Consider the following 21,587-nt stretch of genomic DNA (forward strand, 5'->3'; position numbering starts at 1 on the left):
AAGCCCACCATACCATCATTAGTAAAGCTTGATTTTACTCCACTCTGCTCTGCTCAAACAGCTTCTCTTTCTGCCCCATTCTTGTTTTGTTCTGTTGTTTTGCTTGTCTAGTTTTGTCCTTTTCTATTTTTCCTTGTTTATGTAGTATGTTCAGGTGTGTGATGACATTTCCGCTAAATTTCACAACCTCAGAGTTTTGTCAGAATTCTGGCCACCTTGTCTGCTCACATCCTTCCTGTCTGACCAAGTGATCTTTGTTTTTCCTGTCCTGTCTGGCCATGTGGCCTTTTTGTTGGAATCCAGTCATCCCTCTTAAGTCAAGGAGTAAAAATTGTGAGTAGTACCTTGAGTACACTTGCTAAATCTTCATATTGAATATTTATTTATTCTTATGATCAAACTCGTGACAGGTCTTCTGCATGAACTTCACCACAAGAAGCTCTGCGCTGTTGGGCCGAATAGTGACGGAACACTTTTGATTACAAAAAACCTTAGTGATCCCAGATCACTATACTCCTTGTGAGTGACAGACAAACAGGATTTCAAAACCCAGCTGATTGAGATGAACTAACAAGTTCAACTTCTCTTTCAGTATGAATCCCAAAATTGCAACTCAGACATCAAACAGCTTTAGCAAACGCACTATGATTTCTTTTTAAGTCGTTTGTTATTAAAACCAACTCCACACCAAAACTAGGAGAAGAAGTTCTTACTGAATTCTTCTTCTTTTCAAACCAAATTAGTTTGAGTCTAGCTGCTCGAATAAGCTCATTGATCAAGACCAATCAATCAAAATCAAAACAAAGCTGAAGAAGCTTTTACTTGGATATTGTCGGACTGACTATTGATCATTAAGTAAAAGACTCTTCACTTTCTCTTTACAAAAAATAAGAGCAAACAACAAAAAACTAACTCCTTTTCTTTTGACAGACATCACTGGTCATTACCAATATGATTGTAGTCATCATTCTATCCAGGTCAAACTTAATATGTGTTATTGATTAGCAGATTCTTTCTGCCTTCAGGTAATCATATTATAAACTCTAAAAACAGAACTGTCAAAAGAACTTCATGTATTTCTTTTAAAGTTATTTATACTTACTTACAAAATATACTTCAGTTTTCCATATTCTCACACTTTTTCCTGTCCTATCTGACCAAGTGGTCAAATCCTGTCCTGTCTTGTTGACCAAGTGGTCCATCTGTCCTGTTCCCTGTTCCTGTCCCCTGTTCATGTCCCCTTTCCCCTGTCACCTGACATTTCCCCTGTTATTGTGGTTAGGCCCCCCCTTTGGATCTTGCTGGGGGGCTCTCTAGTTGTCTGGTTAAAGTCTGCTCCTCGGACATGAAATAAAAATCATTGAGTCTGAGCACTTTTCATGTGGAACCGCCTTGGTCCAATGTTCCTTGGTCCAATCTTGATCACTGCAAGATTGTCCTCCCTTCATGACCACTTTCTTTTTAGCTGAAATCTTGACAATTTTAAGTTCAGTCTGAACTCAGACAATGGGGCGGCATGGGACTCACTCTGAACCACATTTTATCAATCCTTATCCTTAGTGTTCTTCACAGTGCTACTGAGCTGCTCCAATCCTATCTTCTGATCAGGCACTTGGTGTTACTCCCACTGCAAGAAAAAGTCAAGCAACTGCCAGCAGTTGACATGCAAGAACTCTAAGCAAGCTTATGGTATTACACAAGCCTTTGTCAAGGCTTACTGTCAACCAAGCTTCAATGCACAGTCACTGTGCAGAAAAAGTTATGTGTGTTTGGGTAGAGCTAGAACAGCTGTTCCACAGCATTAACCCACATGTCAACTGCTAGCAATTGCTTGAATTTTTCTTGCAGTGTCCACTTTGATTTTTCTTGATCACAAAATTGGTGCTCTTCCATCAATCTCTCATCTTCCCCAACCTCTTCATGCGCCACCAATTCACCCCTGACTGGTTCCCTTTGCTCACCAACCTCCAATTCCCTTTGTCAGACTTCTGGTGATGTATCTCCTTTTCCTGTTCCTTATCCCACAAAACACCACCAATGAGCTTCCATGCTCCATTGATTCTCAAACAAATCTACCCCCAATTGCACCATCCACCTAATCCTTCCCACTCAATCTTTCCCTGACCCACCTCAAAGGCAAGTGCATATCAATGCCTCCACCAATTCTTCAATCCGGTGCATTCAATACACTTAGGCCAAATTGAAAACATAGCCAAAATTTCAAAGAAAATCTGGAAGAGTATAGCTAGAATATACCTGATTCACTGGAAACAATAGAGAATCAAAAAACTCCAAGCCCAACAAGTAGAGCTGTAAGGCCACATTTGTTAGTGGTATATTGTGAGTGTGATATTTCAAAATGTTATTGGTTGAGCAATCATCTGACAAACACACTCAAGTCATCCAATGCAGAGGAAAACCTGTGTAGTTGTTTTTTCTTTTCATGTTCCCATGTTCATTGGTATTTTTTTGTTGGTGGGGGATTACATTACAAGACAAACTGGTCAGGAATTGAAGCAAGTTAAGGATGAAAAACTAATATACTTCAAATTCTTGAGCAGCCTCTCTAAAGTTTTGAGTGGCCAATTGGAAATGAGTGTCCCAAGTAACAAACCAACTACTGTAATAATTTTTGCCTTGAAGGTCATTCATGTCAGGGATATTTGGAACATAATGAAGCAGTATAAGACGCATAGCAGTTTCTAAATAAGTTTGCAGTTTGGTTGGTAATTGAACAAACTCTTCTCTATCAACCACCCCATGAGAATTATCAGCCATAATTATATGAAAGTAGAACTTATTAAGATCACCATTAACATTTCTCATCGACTCAGTGAGAGAATAGATTTGCTGTGAGCTCATCTTGGTAGAAGTTGGGAGACCTTTGGAATTCATTCCGCGTTTCGTGGTCTTGACAAAGAAAATCTTGCATAGCTTGGCCATTGGTATTGATAATCTAGCTAGAAGGATGACTTGTTTTCGTTTTAGTTTGTTCGGCCTCTGCTCCGCTTTCTTCAAGTTGGACGGTGTATTGGACAAACTGATCATTTCCTTTATAACACTCTCCATAGGAATCAACTCGGATTGCCAATATTCTTGTGCGATATCGAGCTCAGATCCTCTTATCGACAGGATAGCGGAGTTGATTGAATTTAAGGCACAATTGGAGTACTCGATGAGCTGATCTTTAGTAGGCTCATTCCCAGCCTCGTTTTCCGGTTTCTCCGATGAGAGTCTCATTTCTCGAATAAGTTCTTGGCCCCGAAGAGAAGCTATACGCAAGGTGTACAGGAACCCCTCATTGAATGTACTTTTGAGACGGCGAAGCCTGTAGATTTTTAACCTTCCTAGGTGTTGATCGTCGGCTCGGAGTGATTCAGATATCGATTGTGGAAAGACAGTATTGATTCTAGAATGGGTGTGATTGATTGTATGGTCGAGTTCTGATTGGATCTCCAAGATCCGCTGGAGCTTTGACCCAGGGTCATTAATTAGGCCGGATGGGTTGAGTGATTGTGAGAGAGAAGTTATTTGGCGATGTAGGAGCGGAAGAAGGCTCGATTGCAGCTGATCCAAAGTACATTGCTTGAATTTGGCTTCGCCATCGAGAGAAAGAGTCGAAAGGGCTTCATCGACGGATTGGTTCGGACTATCATTGGGTTGTGGTGGGTATTTGCTTGCCAGACGTCTGAATCCCTGGACCACGAGATCTGCAGTGAGTTATAGAATAATAAACCGAGTCGGTTGACGTTTCATAGATGCTGAGATTGATTGTTCTTGTTGAGACTCGATCATACCTCCTTGGTGCCAATGCTGCTGATATTCCGGTTTCTCCCCGATCGAGTCGGCCGTTTGATTTCGCTTGCCGCCTCGTTTCCTGCGCTTCGCCATTTTGTGGATGCTATATAGGCGAGGCTCTGCCGACGTTGACTGGGACCGGGTGAGAAGAATCGGCAGCGGCCAAATGGGGATGAGCCGCTGGCCATCAAGTTGCATGCGGCTGCGCCCCAGCATGCAATACACTCCCGACTCGAATCGAAGAAAGTGCCCGAGGGCGAGTCAGCCATCGATCTATCTATCAATGGATTCATCCACCCAGGAACGACCTTCCAAGCGGAAGAAAACAATTACCAAAGAGACCACATCGCCATTGGATCAGCAGCTGGTAAATAGATTTTTTTTTTCTGTTTCAAAGACCAAAAGGGAGAAGAAATGTTGATCAATTTGTTTACAACATAGATCCTTGCCCTTAGAGATGTCACTCGTGCCGCAAAGAAAGCGAAAGCTTTCGAAATCCAACATATGGTTAGGAAGCTTCGATTAGCCAAGTGAGTGGTGTAGTACTCTTTTTTTTGCCGACCAACACAAAAGAAAATCGAGCACTTCCCCGAACCGATGGTTGATATTTCATTAGAGAAGGTAAACCACTTTCCAAAAAACCGTCCACTGCGGTGGATCCTAAAGATTTGGAAGCCGACCTCAACAGCTTTAAGGTCAGCATCAAGGTTTGTATTGCAACCCAGCTCGCCAAAAGACTGATCTTTTTTCTTTTCACTTTTAGTCGATTAATGTTGAAAACCTATCAAAGAAGATTCTATATACGCGCCTCAAGCGACAATCGTCCGAGCTGATGACTCATTCGACCTTCCAAGATTTCCAAGACTTAAGCGGACCGATCCAATTTGAGCGAATTGAGAACAAGATCAGTAGCCAGAAATCCTTATCAGAAGTCATCAAGCAAACTGTCACCAAGTTATTACTTGCTCACCTCCGGCCAGATCCTGTTGAAAAGATTGACTCGAAAGCTAAGGAGTGCACATCGAAAGCGAAAAACTCACAGCAACGAACAGCTGATACTCGAGTCGGATCATCAGATCAGTCGGGCTCTGAGGATGAGGGCGAGCTCTTAGGCGACGCACTCGATGAGGCAGTGGCACGAGAATTGGCAGGCTTGGAAGCCGGGCCAACCAGCGAAGAAATGAGTGAATCGGAGGAAAGCCAATTAAGCCGCACAGATGACGATGATGAACACAGCGATTCGCACTCGGACTGTTCTCGCGACAGTCAAACTCAATCCGGCCATTCATCATCATCCACTTCTTTCCACCACCCAGCCCCGGCCAAAAAGCCCAAACTAGCAAAGCCTCCGGCTTCTAAAACGACCACCCGCCCATCCTCTTCAACTTTCTTGCCCGCCTTAAACGTCGGTTATACGCTTGGTGATTCCGATGCTTCTGATCTCGACATTGACGATCAAGCGGTAGACAAAATGGAGCAGGAACGCGGGCGTAAAAATCGAAGAGGTCAACAGGCTCGTAGAGCGTCAGTTACTATTCATTCATCGTTTTACACCACAGACGTGAGATGACTGATGATGTATTTTCTTTTGTCGATGGGTTTTTAGCATATGGGAGAAAAAGTACGGCAAATCAGCCAAACATCTAGTGAAACTAAAACAGAAGAGCTCGACTCATCCTGACAAACCAGCAAAGGCGGAGGAAAGACACCGAGGCAAATCCAAACCATCTCGTTCCAGTGGAACCGATGTCAAGGTTAAGAGTGTGACCGGGTCGAACTCTGAACCACTTGCTACCCTCGTCAAGAAACCCGTCGATCCTAAACTTCATCCTTCTTGGATCGCTAAACAGAATCAAATCAAAAACCTCAGTGTCGTTAAACCTGCCGGCAAAAAAATCGTCTTCGATTAACTTTGTATAATCCACTCTCGTAGATTTGCTTGCGTTTCTATTGTCTTATTGTGGACTCGCATTGGGGCCGTCCTACACATCATGTAATCAACAGTGTCTTAGTTTTTCCAATACTAGATTTTCGATTTATTTCCGTGTGTGTGCGTATGCAAGTTCGTGTACTGCTAACACTGGGGTGTGCTTCTCTTACCTCCGGGACTTTTGCAAGTCCCAATGGTTTATGCTCAACCAAACCAAAACCACACTCAAGTTAAAAACTGCTTGCTTATTTCCCTCTACACCGGACCGGCTGCGGCCCGGTAAGAGCATCTCCAACGGACTCGCTAGAGCGGGACTCGCGACCCCAATTTAGCGAGTCGGGCGAGTTTTCGGGGTCCAACCGACTCGCTATCCGACTCGCCAAACGCCTCCCGAGTCGCCTCAACTCGCCACAGCCCTCCACTTGTGGCGAGTCTGCTCCAGTTGCCTCTTGGACCACACCTCGCACCAGCTCGCACCCCACGCACACTATACCGCACGCTACCTCACCTACCGGCCGATCCTCTTTTCATTCAATTGGATCTCGCTGCCGATGACCGATCATCAATAGGATGACCGGGCATCGATGCCCATGACCGGTCATCAATAGGATGACCGGGTATCGATGCCCATGACCGGTCATCAATAGGATGACCGGTCATTGAGACCGATCACCGGGAATCAAGACTGATGACAGGTCATTGAGACCGATTACCGGCCATCGAAGCCGATGCCCGGGCATCAAGACTGATGACCGGTCATCGAAACCGATGCCCGGGCTTCAAGACTGATGACCGGTCATCAAGACTGATGACCGGTCATCAAGACCGATGACCGGGCATCGAGAATGATGACCATGACTGGATATCCTATCGATGACCGCGCATGATGCACATGGCCGGTCATTGAAAGGATGACCGGCGGGTGTTCGAGAATCGGAAGGATGACCAGAAGGTGGTCATCTGTCTGTGTGGCTCGACGGGCAAGTTGTGGTCTTGCCGACGACAAGTTGGTCCAGCCTCTTGTCGGGTCTCTATTTCTGGCGAGTCCGCTGTGGACCAAGCCTGGGATACCCCGTTACATCTGGTCCAGGGCCGCGACCCAGGGTCTGCGCGATCCAGGGACCGTTGGAGATGCTCTAAGAATACACCACCGCTCGAATTTGGGCTCGGGTTGACGATGGCCCAACGTCGCGGTCGGCAAAAGGTTGGGCCGGGTGGGCGCCAACCTGCCCGCCCAGAGTTTGACCGCGGGGCCGAACTGGGCCTGTACCATACGAAATCTGTATTTCCCGCGCGAGGAAAACAGCTTTCTTTTTTTCAATATTCAGGCCCTGTTTGGCACTGATATAAATACGGACCTACTTCGCGCAGCAGCGAAAAACTCTTCGCGCACAGAATCGACCGTCCCCCAACGTCGATCCCGCTGTGCGCGCAAGCAGAGAAATACTTTGCGCACAGCGACTTCCCCCGAAAGGAGGGGATTTTTCCCAATTTTTTTTTGATGGATCAAAAGAGGGGGTCTTAACTGCCCTCTCCAAAAAATATTAGATTTTTTGGAGGTGTCCTTGTCATGTAAAAAAAAAAATCATAATATTAATCCAAAAAAAGGCACCCGCTACCCCGATAGCCCACCCCGGGGACTTTTCACCGCTAAGACTTCAGCGGTCGGGTACCCAGCCCCTTGAAAAGAAAGTTCTCCGGGCCCGGCTATCCCCCAGCCGCCGTGCCGATGGCCGGCACAGGCCATCGAGCGGAGTTACACACTCCCCCAATGACCGGCCAGCACCTGTGTGCATGTGGCACAAATTGCCGGTCATCAAGGGGGTGTTCACTCGGACCCGGTCATCGAGGGAAGTATGGTGTTGCAAGCGCGTCTGGGCACATACCCAACTCCCGCTTGGCCGAGTGCCTCCGGGGGTTGGGTATGTGCCCAGCGGGCTTGATCGGGCAGGTTGCGCGGGGGGTAGAGCTTGGCACACAGCCAAGTCCCGCTTGGCCGAGATCAAGCTCTGGGCCGATGGGATCTGTGACCTGGCATGCAACACGCCGGTCATCAGACGCCGGCCCTTGTCTCTGCCTCGAAAGGCAAGAACAACGTATCCTCAAGGAGGGGAAATGTTCTGCCTTCTCGACATCGCACATCGGACATTGACAAGGGAGCTTTCCCTTCTCGATGGCCGGTCTGTAGGCTGGTCATCGGGGAGGAAAGACTCCCTTCGCGGTGGGCGATACTAAGTCTTGTATCGATCATCAAGAAGGGAGTCTTCCCTTCTCGATGACCGGTTTGTAGACCGACCATTGAGGAGGGAAACTTCTCTCCTTGACGGCCGGCACAGCGTTTGGCCTGCGTGGCACCCTCGCTTGAAATTGGCCCAGCGGGGCTTTGTGCCGAACCCCGCCCACTTTGCGATATGCCAAGCGGGGTTGGGAGTGTGCCAGGCGGTTTGAGGATCGGCCAAGCGGGCTTTAGGGCCGGCCACGCGCACTTGGCCTTTTTTTGGCCAAACTTTGGTGAGTGCCCAGACAGGCTTGCAACACCATATGTACTCCTCTCGATGACCGGCACGGACCCGGTCATCGAGGGTCATTGAGGGAGTATGTAATCCTCTCGATGACCGGGCCCGTTCCGGTCATCGAGGGGAATGTTCACTCCTCTCAACGACTGGAGCAATCGGGTCATCGAGGGTGTACTCCTCTCGATGACCGGAACGTGCCGGGCATTCTTGGAGGAGTACGTACTCCTCTTGGTGACCTGGTTGCTCCGGTCGTCAAGAGGAGTACATACTTCCCTCGGTGACCGGGTCCGTTCCGGTTCACCTCGATCGAGAGGAGTGAACACCCCCTCAATGACCGGGCCCGTTCCGGTCATCGAGGGGAGTGTTCACTCCTCTCGACGACCGGAGCAACCAGGTCACCAAGAGGAGTACGTACTCCTCCGAGAATGCCCGGCACGTTCCGGTCATCGAGAGGAGTACACCCTCGATGACCCGATTGCTCCAGTCGTCGAGAGGAGTACATAATTCCCTCGGTGACCGGGTCCGTTCCGGTTCACCTCGATCGAGAGGAGTGAACACCCCCTCAATGACCGGGCCCGTTCCGGTCATCGAGGGGAATGTTCACTCCTCTCGACGACCGGAGCAACCAGGTCACCAAGAGGAGTACGTACTCCTCCGAGAATGCCTGGCACGTTCCGGTCATCGAGAGGAGTACACCCTCGATGACCCGATTGCTCCGGTCGTTGAGAGGAGTGAACATTCCCCTCGATGACCGGAACGGGCCCGGTCATCGAGAGGATTACATACTCCCCTTGATGACCCAATTGCTCCGGTCATCGAGAGGAGTGAACACTTCCCTCGATGACCGGAACAGACCCGATCATCGAGGGAAGTATGTACTCCTCTCGATGACCGGCACAGACCCGGTCATTGAGAGGAGTGAACACCCCCCTCGATGACCGGAACGGACTTGGTCATCAAGGGAAGGATTTAATCCTATCAATGACCGGAATGTTCCGGTCATCGAGAGAGAGGTACGTACTCCCCTTGACGGCCCAGTTGCTCCGGTTGTTGAGAGGAGTGAACACTCCCCTTGTGACCGGAACGTCATCGAGGGAAGTTTGTACTCCTGTCAATGACCGAAACAGAGTGGCCATCGAGAGGAGGACATGATCCCCTCAATGACCGGTAGTCTGTGCTGGCCGGTCATTGGGGAGCGTGTAACTCCGCTTGATGGCCTGTGCCGGCCATCGGCACGGCACGGCGGGTGGGAGTTAGCCGGAGCTGCTGCCCCTCAAACTTTCTTTTTGAGGGGCTGCATACCCGACCGCTGAGTTTTGGCAGGTCAAAATTCCCCGGGGTGGGTTATCGGGGCAGGGGGAGCTTATTTTTTGGATTAATATTATAAAAAAATTTACATGTTGGAGGAAACCTCCAAAAAATCCAAGATTTTTTGGAGGGGGCAAGCAAGACCCCCTCTTTTGATCCATCAAAAAAAAATCCAGAAAAACACCCTCCTTCTTTCGGGGGAAGTCGCTGTGCGTGAAGTATTTTTTGGCTTGCGCGCACAGCGGGCTTGACGTTGGGGGACGGTCCATTCTGTGCGCGAAGAATTTTTTGCTGCTGCGCGAAGTAGGTCCGTATAAATATAGGTGATATAATCACCGGTTAATTCAATAAAAAATACAAAATTCAACATAAAGCCTCCAAATTCTTTTTGTAGGCAACCTACAGTGCTGGTCTCTTCAACTGTGAACCCAGAATCAACTTATCCATCCATCTTCAGCACGATAATACCATTATATCACTTTTGACCAATATGAAGTGATATAATGGTATTATGGTGCTGAAGATGGCTGAATCAGTTGAATCTGATTTCAAAGTTGAAGAGACCAGCACTGTAGGTTGCCCACAAAAAAAATTTGGAGGCTTTATGTTGAATTTTCTATTTTTTATTGAATTAATCAGCAATTATATCACCTATAATTATATCGGTGCCAAACAGGGCCTCAGTTTATCAAGAGGTAAAAACAGCCTCCCATAATTGTGTACCACAACCTACCACAACTGCAGGCTTCCTGCACTGCTCTCCTGGCCCAAACTGTGTATGTACATACATAAATACATAACACATGGGTCCGGGGTGGATGGAAGGTCCTCAACACTAGACCAATACATTCATTGTGTATTGGTCCAAGATGAGAGGAGGTGGGCCCAAACCTCTCCCTTCCAATACAATGTATCGATCTGAGGACAACACTCCCCTTCTTCCTCTTGGACCGATTGTATATCGGGCAGAGAGGAAGACGGGGAGGATTCCTCTCGGACCAATCCAATAGAGCGGTCCGAGAGGAAGGGGGAGAGAGCTACTCAATACATAGTATTGGTGGCAAAACCCTCTCTCTTCCTCTCCAACCAATCTAGTTGTATCGGTTGGAGAGGAAGGAGAGAATTCCTCTCAAGTCCCTCGCTGCTGCGGGCATCTGGTCTTTTGAAGCAAGCCTTGATAGCCCTCAGCAGGAGCGAACTTAACAAAGTCCCTTGAGACTTTGGGACTGAACTCGCAAAGCAAGCCTCCGTCAGGAGGGACTTAGACCCTAGCGCACCAAGCTCGCGTAGCAAGAATGGAATTTTGGGGTACTTTCTTGATTTTTTCTATAGCTCACCTATCACACCCACTCCCATGTGATTAGCTCAAGGTCAGCAGAAGATGCTGGAGAAAAGAGTAGAAATCATTCTATCTCCATTGATCCCCTCTACGTTTTATTCTGGACAGAACTGTGGAACTGAGGTACTGAGCACAGACCTTTTCCATGTAAAATCCACAGATTCAGTGTTTTTGATGTTTTTATTTGGTGTGGAGGGAATGGATTGAGATGCCTTGAATTCTCCAGGTTGGACGGGCACAAGCCAGTCTTCAACCTCAGCAAATTTAATCTCAAGAAGGTTTTGGAAGCAAGGAATTACACACTTTTGAAAATTCCTCCCACCAAAATGTAGAATCTTGCCCCCGCAAAAAGGGGCGATAAGGTGCAAGTCCCTCCTGCCAAGGGCTGTCGGAGGCTTGCTTCACAAGACACATGCCCGCAGCCGCGAGGGAATTGGGTTAAGTTTGCGGCAGGAGGGACTTGCGCGCTATCACCCCCTTTTGCAGAGCCTAGAATCTGGGTTTGGCTGGGTGGTTTATTCAAACCATCACAGTTTGTTGCCCTCTCAACATTACTCTTGATGACCGGTCTGTACTGGCCATCGAGAGGGATGTTCTGGTTTGATCTAAAAAGCTGGTAAGTCGGTGGAAATGTCCGCTGACCGCCTTCTTCAAGAATATTGGTGTCTGGGATGTGTGATTGTCGGTGACTTGGCTCCGCACCGCTACTATCCGCTAGCCTTCAGCGCTCCTCACTGAGCCTGATCTATAGTGTAATAATCCGCAATTGAATAAAGCTCCGCACCCCGTAAGTAGGGATGAAAGTGGGTTGGGTTGACCCGGCGGGTACCTGGCCCGTGTTGGGTCTGGGGCCGGGTTTGGGTCGGCTTTTGTCTCAAAAACTGTTTTTTGACCCGACCCGCCACAGACCCGCTAGATTTTTGGGTCGGGTTTGGGAAGCATATTTTCTAATTGGGTTGGCCTGCAACCCGACTACAACACCTCCAATAGTAAATTTGGGGGTTTTTGGCTCCTAAAAGGTTGGGTTGATGTGGTGTTCAAACCAGTACAGGCCCTCAAGATCATCAAAATCCAGAATTCATCAAGATCAGACATCTCAACAGCAAGAATCTTCAGCCTCAAGATTCTCATCAAGCCCCTCATTCTCAATATCCTTCAAGATTCCTTCCCCCTTCTTTTTCATATTTCTTGGTCCTAACACATGAGTCATGTGGGTTTCTTTCATCTTGTTTGTTTTATTTCTTCTCTTCTGTTGGTTGTTGTTGTGTTGTGTTTTCTTTTCTCTCCTTGTGGTGTTGTTTTGTAGTTAGGGATGTGATGACATGTCCTGTGACATGTCACTCCCCAGAGTCCAAGTTCGGGTTTGAACTTGGAGGATGGGACGGCATGGGACTTGCTCTGATCCAAGAGAATTCCATCACTTTTCTGATCCGCTGGCAGCATCCCCAGCACTATTCCTGATCCTTATCCCCCTTATCACCATCACCTGATCCTCCTCAAACCAACCACTGCCAACGGTATTCCATCCCCGTCGTCTCTCAAAAATCCCCCCCAACGCTATCACACTTTCTGATCCTCATCTCATTTGCCAGACCACCACAAGGGCAGCCTCAACAGCACCTATCCCCTCAACGCTCTGCCTACCGCCTGGCACAGTAGGAGTTCCACATCGACCCAAGACCCGTCGGGTCAGAAACCGACCTGACCCAAAACAGTAAAACATTGGGTTGGGTTTGGGCAGCATATTTTCAAATCCGACCCAACCCAACCCGACCCGCACTAATCGGGCACTGTTTTCCAACCCGGTTTCATCCCTACCGGTAAGCACAGAATCCGCAAGTAAGTCTGGAAGTAAAGATAAGGTCACGAATATATCTCCTAATACTCTAGTACGTCTGCAATTTGTAAGTACAAAATGAGTAATCCGTCCGATGATAGGATAATAGGATCAGGAAAGAGAAGAGACAATCCATGAGCCCCCTTTTTCCGTCCTTCCCTCCACGCTGTGGTGGCCCATTTGGTTGACCGCTAGTCAGAAGCATTCTTGCCGCTGCTGCCAGCAAGATCAGCAAGTCTCAGATTCATTCTCACCCTTCAAGACTTTCAAGATTCAAGACTTCATGCATCAAGAACCAAGATCCATCCTCAAGACTTCAAGACCCTCAAGGCTTCAAGAATCCACTCCTCAAGACCTATCATCTCAAGATTTCCCTCATTCCCTCTCATCCTCAAACTCATCTCTCTTCAAGATCCTTTCCTCCCCCCCCTTCTTTCTTCTTTTTCCTGGTTGTTGTTCTTTGTTTCCTTTCTCAGTTTTACTTTCTCCTGTCCTCCCCTGTTTGTTTGTTTATTTCTCCTGTTACGCGCGTTGGTAGGTTTCAGAGTGGAGGGTTGGTTTTGTTTTGTGTTTTTTTTTGTGTTTTTTTTTGTGTTTTTTTTTGTGTTTTTTTTTTTTTTTTTTTTTTTGTGTTTTGTTTTGTTTTGTTTTGTGTTTTGTTTTGTTTTGTCTTTGCGGGCATCATGACAGGTCCGCTAGATGTCACAAACCCCAGACTCTGAGTTCAGCCCAAACTCAGATGATGGGGCGGCATGAACTCTGTACTGATCCAAGCCAGAAATTCATCAAACCTTATTGATCCTGATCCTTCCTCATCTTCCCTGAGCTTCCCTTCATCCCTTTTACTGATCACTTTGCCGGCAGTATCCCCGGCCCTCTTCTCAAACACCTCAACCGCTGACGCGCGCTCAACGCTGTGGTGATCAGTTCTGGAACTTGTGTCAAATTGTCCACGGAGCAATCAGTGCGGCGCACAGGCGGTGCGGAACCGGTGCGGAAACGGTGCGGAACGGAGCGGAGCGGAGCGCACAACTGAAGGCGGCGGCGCGCGGAGCTCGACGGCGGAACTGGACTCAGACTAAGCAGGCCAGCGCGGACTGGATAGCGGAGGTGGTGATTGGGGGAAGCCGTGGCAGCCAGAAGGGCGGCGTGTGGGATCCTGACATCATAGGCTAGACAGGGGCGTGGAAGCTAGAGAGAGGAGTTTGACGGCGGTCGAAGGCAAGCGGCGGAGACGACAGGTGTTGGCGTGAGAGCGGAGCTTGGCGGATGACGTACGTGTGTGTATAGCGCCTGACAGATGACGAGTGTGCGTGTGTGAACGGAGTTAGCGGATGGCGTGCGTGGGAGGCGGGCGGAGGATATCTAAAACCACGGTGGGGGAGGAAGGATCCGGGAGGATCATACTCCCCACAGACTCTCTTTTACGGTTTTTTTTTTTACTTTACTTTGTGGATTGTTGTGCTTCTTTTACTTTGCGTACATTGTGGAGCGGAGTTTTACATTGCGGACTTGCTTTACGTGTTACCGTTGTGCTTTGCGGAGTTTTGTGCTGGATTTACGGCTGTTGTCTTGCAATTGTTGCGGAGTTATCTTCTTTATGCGGCGGAGCTTTATTTTACTGTTTACTTTGCGGAGCTGGATTATTTTACGTGCTTTACTTTATTTACCCCACTCAGAGCCCTACAACACGGCGGTGTGGTGTGCCAAATGTGTTTCAAGTATCAAATCACATAAAGTCACAGTTTACTATTGAGAAGGAGACATATTTCTAGATGTATTATTGCATAATTGGATTCTACAGGTCATATAACCCCTAGTCACTCACTGGAACCACTAGGCTAGCTGCACTCAGTCAAAAGTTACTAGTATTATACTGTGTTCATAAGCATAATTACATACTGTAGAGATATTTTGATAGTACATATTATAGAATTAGACTCAAGGACATATTTTTAGTGTATGTAGTGGCGTGGTTTGGCTCTTCCCATGGCATGGTTCCACCTGTGGACAACTCAATGATTGTTGTTTGGCTCCACCCACGCACCACAGCATGGTTCCAACTGTGGACACCTCCAGGGTTGTTGTTTGTCTCCACCCACGTACCACAGCATGGCTCCACCTGTGGACACCTCCATAATTGTGTAGGCGCCATGGACACCACCACGTGGACACCACATGGACACCACAACCACGTGGGTACCATATGGACACCACCACCACAACCACGTGGATACCATCACCACATGGACACCTGTGTGGTGGTCACACCAGCAAAAATCCCTCACAAGGATCCCCACCAGCAAAAATCCCTCACATTTTACTATAAAAGGAGGAGATTTTCCCTCCTCAGTTTTCGGCATGCCACTCAGGCAATCCTAACCAGAACACACATCTCACTCAGAGTTACTAGTCACATCCACATAAAATCCAGTAGTGTGATCTCAATCAAGTTGCCCATCAACATCTTTCATGCCTCAGAGTAGTTCTAAGTAGTCAAGTAGCAAGCATCACCCACTTGTGCTCTTAACAAGTCAGAGTGATCTTAACCCATTGTGCTCTTAACTGAAGGTTAAGGAAGAGGGCAAAGACACTTTGAATAGTTCACATATAACATCAGTTCTCTCACAAGTTTTGTATCAGTTTATCTCCACCTTTCATATCACAAACATATAAAACCATATAAAACATATCTTACGTTAAAGACTCATTTCCATTATCTGACTCAAGGCTGCTGTAAAACCACTCTAACTCCATTTCCCATACAAAATCCACTTTCCGCTGAATTCAAGTTTGATCTAGGTCTGATAAGAGACTGCTGCACATAGTTTTCTCTATCATTAGTTTTGCCACAACAATAAATAAATTTGTTGTGATAGCTCTTGTGTAGTATCATAGAGGGGCAGGTCTTTCAAACCACCCGTAACAGTTGTAATAGCTTCTTACATCTTTGCAATATTATAACTGGTATTTCCCCCTCGCAGAACTGCCACCCGTCCCAAAGGAGTTCTCACATCTGGTGTCCCAACAGTGGCCGACGAAATTCAGAAGATCAACAACAAATCACCATCAGCAACACGGAAATAAATAAACAGTGGATAACAATACGAACCGAAACCGAGAGGAGGAGCGTATTTGGCACAACCCCGGCTTTTCAGAACAGGAACGAGAGTTTGTAAGCGAATACATTGACGAGGTCCCGCAAGGCAACACGGATATTCACGAAACCCTAGCAAGCGTGCTACAAGAAAACCACACAATGGCTGAAGAATCAACAAATCCTACAGCGGTTCTCCAGGAGAAAGAGCAAGAGATATCTAAGTTGCAAGCTTCTCTGCAAGAAATGATGGAAGAAATGCGGCAAATGCGCAAAAATCAGGAGAAGATGCAGGCTGTACTAGACACACCTCAACAGAGACCAATCTCAGAAACACCTGCGCTAGCACAAAGAACTTCTTTGAGATTTGCAGAGTCAACACCTTACACGGATAGGACACAGATTTTAGAGACAACTCTGGGTGCAGGGGACGAGAGCTTTTTGATGTCACCAGGACCATTACCTGTGGCCGGAGGTCCATCGCCAGAGTCAAGTCAGGCCCGACCTCATACCAAAATCATGTTGCCAGACGAGCGCAAAGGAGTTATACTTGACGTCAAGAAGACAAATCTTCACTTTGATGGCACGGACGTAGAGACATTCATACAGAGGGTAGAGAAGGTTGCTTCAATTCAAGGCGCCGGTGCAATTGACCTGGCATTTCAATTGCCACTTATCATCAATAATAAGAAGATAAGTGAAGCTCTTGAGCAGATGGACGGACATGAGACGGGTAACTGGGAGCTTCTGAAGAAGCAGATGATCAGGAAATGGGGCAGGGCTATTCCTTTTAGGAAATATAGGGAAGATGCCATACCACAGTTGATCCAGAAGGCCCGTGACAGTCAGGGTATCAAAACTAGAATTGAGTATAAGAAGTTCATTGGTGAGCTTGAAGAAATGACAGACTATTTTACTCAAATGGGATACAGTCACTTGAATCCAGAAAGCGGTAATCCTCTTTGGAGGGCTCTTTCTGCTGAGCTGAAGAAGGAAGTCACCAAAGAGTTAGCTCATGCCAAGGAACTCAGGAAAACCAGAGACGGACGTAATATCATCCCCGAATTGGACACGTTAAAGAAATATGTGGACATGGCCCTAATCATTATTGACTTTGACGATGACAAGGTAGCATCCACTACAAAAGAGGGGCCCAAGAAGAAGGTTGCCATTCAGGATCCTACTGAGACAGAGGAGTTGAAGGAGAAAGTAAAGAAGCTCACCAATGCACTAGAATACCAGACTAGAGCTGCCCCTCCTCATCTTAGCAGACCCTCTTCACCCGGATTTTCAGAATCAAGACCAGGTTTTTCAGACACAAGGCCCCGGTTTGCACCATTAGAATGTTACTACTGTAAAGAGAGACATACCCTATCTGAGTGTGAATCTTACAATCAGGACATGCAGACTAGAAGGATGTACAGATATCAAGGAGTTTACTACTACCCAAATAGACAGCCTATTTTAGTAGATAAAGACTCCTCTGTGCGGCAAATGGTACAGAGGTTCCACGATGAACAAAGCACGGTAAATGAGACCACTGCTGCGGCTCCGGAATCAACATCAGCCGTCATAGAGCTAGAAGAATGGGGATCATGGGTTCCACCTCAAATGCACATTGAAGAAGGAGAGGTGCAGAACAATATAGGGTTTGGACTCAGAAAATCTCAAAGAATTCAGGAGAAAACCACTTCAGGAACTAGTCAATCCTTACCTACTAAACCACAAGAGTCAATCAGCAAAGCACCCCCACCAAATCAGGAAGCATTAAAAGCCCCCACTAGGAGGAAAAGCTTTCCTGGGTCCTGGATGGAAGAGGAAGAAAATGTGGAAGAAGAGGGTGTACAGCACAAAGCACCAGCTTCTGAGAAGGCAAGCAAAACCAGGGAAGAGTCTCCATCAAGTAAGGAAGAATCAAACCCCAGATTAGACAAGTCTATCCGCAACAAGTTCTATAAACAGACATACACTCTCACCTTAGAGGAAATTGTAAAAATTGCCCCACATTTCTTGAGAGGTCTACAAGAATGCCAACCAGAACCTGAAACGCCAGGGAAAGGAGTAATTAAACTGTTCTACTGGTGTTGACGCTGAAGATGAAGATGACACACGGCTCAGTTATGCTTGTCCTGTTGGGATGGTGGATATGACCATCAATAGTAGGAAGATCAGGACTTTAGTTGATACAGGTGCAGAAATGAACATCATTCCAGACACCCTGGCAAGTCAGTTGGGACTAGTAACTACAGAGATATTTATGCGTCTCAGAGGGATTGGGGGTCACTTCACACCAATTGTAGGACTAGCAGAAAAAATACCCATTAGTGTTCTTCCCGGCTACGTCCACTTGGCCAACTTTTTCGTAGTAAGAGGCTCAGTTCATACAGTTTTAGGTCGACCTTTCCTAGCAGATCATAACATAAGATTACAGTTGTCCAATCAGAAGGGCAAGGTATTAAGTTTTCCCGATTCAGAGGGAAGAAGAGTATGCATACCTATCTGTTTGCCTAGTACACCCGGGTGGCACAAAGAAGCTCCAACATTCAGGCAGAATTGCTCCTTCCAAGTAGTTGATTGGGATATTTTTAATAAATTTGCTAATCGAACAGTGGGAAGGGAAGACAATAATGTTCCAGTGGTTGAATGGGATCAGTTGGAGGAACTGGGATCTACGCTAGGGACCGGCCAGCTGAATTCAGGAGAAGAAGAGTTGCCACAAGGAGAAATTTTGTCCAGCATAGATTCAAACCCAGTCTTAATAAGGGAGGACCCTTGGCAAGTATTTGTTGCCGAACCAGTAGATTGGGCAAATGAGTTGGGAGCAGCTATTCTCACAGAAGAGGAGCAGATTAGAGTGGACACCCAACTTGCAGAAGCAGAAGTGCTGTGGGAAGCAGAACCTATAGTCAATCCAGACCTGCGATTGGAATTATACTGGGTCGAACATTATATACCCCGCAGGTTCAGAGAAGTTTTTGACAAAACTAATAGACCCAAGAGAGAGAGAAAGGGACAGGAGTGGCTCAGAGAGTTACCCGGAGGTTTCACAGACTCACTAGATTTTTTGCAGCTTCTGAATTACTCAGGGGGGCAAGCATTTGTCAAGCAGGGATCTTGGACTTCCAGATTTGGCTTTGTGAGCAGCAAAGTAAGACAGAAACTTTATTCCGGGGGAGGTAAGAAATGGTATAAGGCTCATGTATCTAGTAAAAAGGCTAGAGCGGAGAAATGGAGGAAACACAAGATTTACGTTTCCACTTATGTGGGATCATATTTTTGTTAAAGCCAATAAAAACCCTTTCACAATTTTTTATGCTTCTTTTTGTACCAACATTGGGTAGACAGATAGTAGGAAAAAGAAAACAGTGATTTTTTTCTAGGTCATAGGTGCAAGCAGATAGGAAAAGAGCAGACACTGCTGCAATAAGAGTTTTTTTTAGCCACAGATTTTTTTTTTTTTTTTTTTTTTTGGTACCTTTGTTCCGTCAGATTTGGTCTAAATAGGACTTACTAAATTAGGATTAATAACGGGTAGGAGTTGGTCAGAAATCACTCAATTAAAGTCACATGTACATAGGATATATATAAAAAAGGGGACCAGACTTACTAGAAGCAACAGGAATCAATGTAAAATTTTTGTGCAGTAAACAGCGCCTCACTGATGGTGCACACATCTCCCCAGTCATGGCGCGAAGGGTTGGAGCTTTTGATAAAGGTATCAAGAACCTCGGATAGTTGAAGGAAGGCGGCGCGGAATTGGATGCGAGGATCATCCGGGGTGAGGTTTCCCCCGGAAACGGGAAGAACCCTGGAAGCGGGGAGAGTCGGGGGCTGCATATTCAAACTCAAGTGGGCTTGAAGTGGGTCGGGCATGCCGAACCCAAAGTTAAACTCAGGGGACGCCGAGAGCGAGTTGAAGAAGGTGTTCGCAGCCGTTTCAACAGCAGTCGGGCGAGAGGCGCTAGCAGTCGGGACATCTGGAGGCGCCATATCGATTGCCTTGATCAAGGCTGATTAAGCATACGACTAGTAGCCATGCCGACCAGGAGATCTTTGGGAATGGGGAGAGCTTACTATGAGAGCGAGCGGATATGAAACGTCCCCGGGCATCTCTGAGACGAGGCTTTGCTGGGTGACTAGGGGTTTTGCTCACCTGTTCAGCTGCAACCCTCAATCGTTTCTTAGCGGGCTTGGGAGGTACGTATGAAGAATCACTCGAGTTATCCTCGATGCTCGGCCACGAGGAGATCGAGGTAGCTACTATATAATCCAGGAAAGGAGTAAGGTCAGCAAACAGTAGGGAGCAGATATGTTAGTTTGAACAAATCAAACGGACTATTGTTGTGAGCCGCATCTTGGCTTGGCCAGCTCTGCGGAGAGGGGTCCGTGGCAGCAATCATCCCAGCAGTTAAGGGGGGACGAACATCAAGCCCCACACTGCTCATGGAGTGATTGGACCGAGCGGAGTCGTCAGCATGGTAGGTACCATCCAAAATCGTTGGATTGGGGAACCCGGCCGCGTAGGTAGAGTTAAACAAGTTCGCAATATGATCATCCCAACACCCTGCTAGTAATATTATAACCCAAGAGGAGCTAGAAGTCAGAAGTGTACAATGCACGAGATTTGGGACGAAAGAGATAACTCACGATTGGCTAGGTCGTTCACAACGGGCGGGTTGGTCTGCAGGTTTGAACCATGGGTCGGAGAAGGTTCAATCAACCCAATAGCCGAGTGTCTAGAACTTATGGCTGTAACAATTTGTATAAGCCGAGGATCAGTGCTCCACAAGAAAAAAATAAAGAGGGCTAGATATAAGAGAGGAGGCTTACTGTCTTCAAGATCGTATTGCTCGTCTTGCTCCGACCATGGACGGCCATCAATTTCAGGCATTGGAGGATAAGCCGGCGATGCTGCGGCGGCCAGCAGGCGGTTTCGGCGATCGCCAAACGTTTCGCCTAGCAAGGAACCAACTACACAGTATTTGTTAAAACTTGCTTAATGAATCAGGCTTAAAAGATACATACCCTCACGGAGGTTGTCTCCGATTACCGGCGCGGGGACTTGATATAAAAGACAACACGATCAGCGCTAATGATGGAATCATCACAGATGAGGAATCAGAATGGGCATACCGTGATTGGACATGACGTCGAGCGGAGAACCGGGACCAGAGGTATGCGAGTCCGAATGCGCACGAACATTAAATGGGGCTGAAAACAAGTGGATATAATCAACAAGCTGGAGTTCTCCTTTAGAAGCTCTTATCAAGACAATAGGATTGAGCGTACTAGGGAACTCCCCATCAAAGATATGACGGATTGCTTCTCTCAAGTGGGGAGGGGTTTGGAGTAACCCAAGACTAGTAACGGAGTCGCCATCCTCATTGAAGGGGTTGGTAGGCGCATAATCAGTAGAGATTGAATAGATGGAAGGACTACGCGAAGGGAAAAATAAGCCAGACATGGCGTGAGATGAGTGCGAATGAGGAGAGGAAGAATCCGATGACCTCGCCTTTTATAGTCGAGGAGGGAGCGGCAATAGTTTTTTTATCCAGCAGCAGGCCGACCGTGGACGGTGGTACCAGCTCGGTCGTTTCTTCCTGGTATGGACCCATGCACCATGGAGAGGTTGTGGGTGTCCGATCGGCACGGTGGACCAACCTCTACGAAGGAGTCCGTATCCATCCACGGTGGTACCAGCCCGGCCAGGGATTCTTCCTGGTAAACGACGCCAATAAACCTTGTCCACAATATACGAGCAG

General features: G+C 47.2%; 1 protein-coding gene across 1 annotated transcript; it reads left to right on the forward strand.

Moving 5' to 3' along the window:
• Nucleotides 1-3,964: 3,964 nt before the first annotated feature.
• PtA15_1A504 (uncharacterized protein) lies at nucleotides 3,965-5,708 on the forward strand (the record flags this gene model as incomplete). The annotated part of the gene is made up of 5 exons (XM_053165539.1): nucleotides 3,965-4,165; nucleotides 4,240-4,328; nucleotides 4,415-4,493; nucleotides 4,562-5,322; nucleotides 5,405-5,708. 5 exons carry the CDS (start codon nucleotides 3,965-3,967, stop codon nucleotides 5,706-5,708), a joined length of 1,434 nt encoding a protein of 477 aa, XP_053016720.1.
• Nucleotides 5,709-21,587: the final 15,879 nt, after the last annotated feature.

Source organism: Puccinia triticina, chromosome 1A, assembly GCF_026914185.1.
Source record: "Puccinia triticina chromosome 1A, complete sequence".
Taxonomy (NCBI): Eukaryota; Fungi; Basidiomycota; class Pucciniomycetes; order Pucciniales; family Pucciniaceae; genus Puccinia; species Puccinia triticina.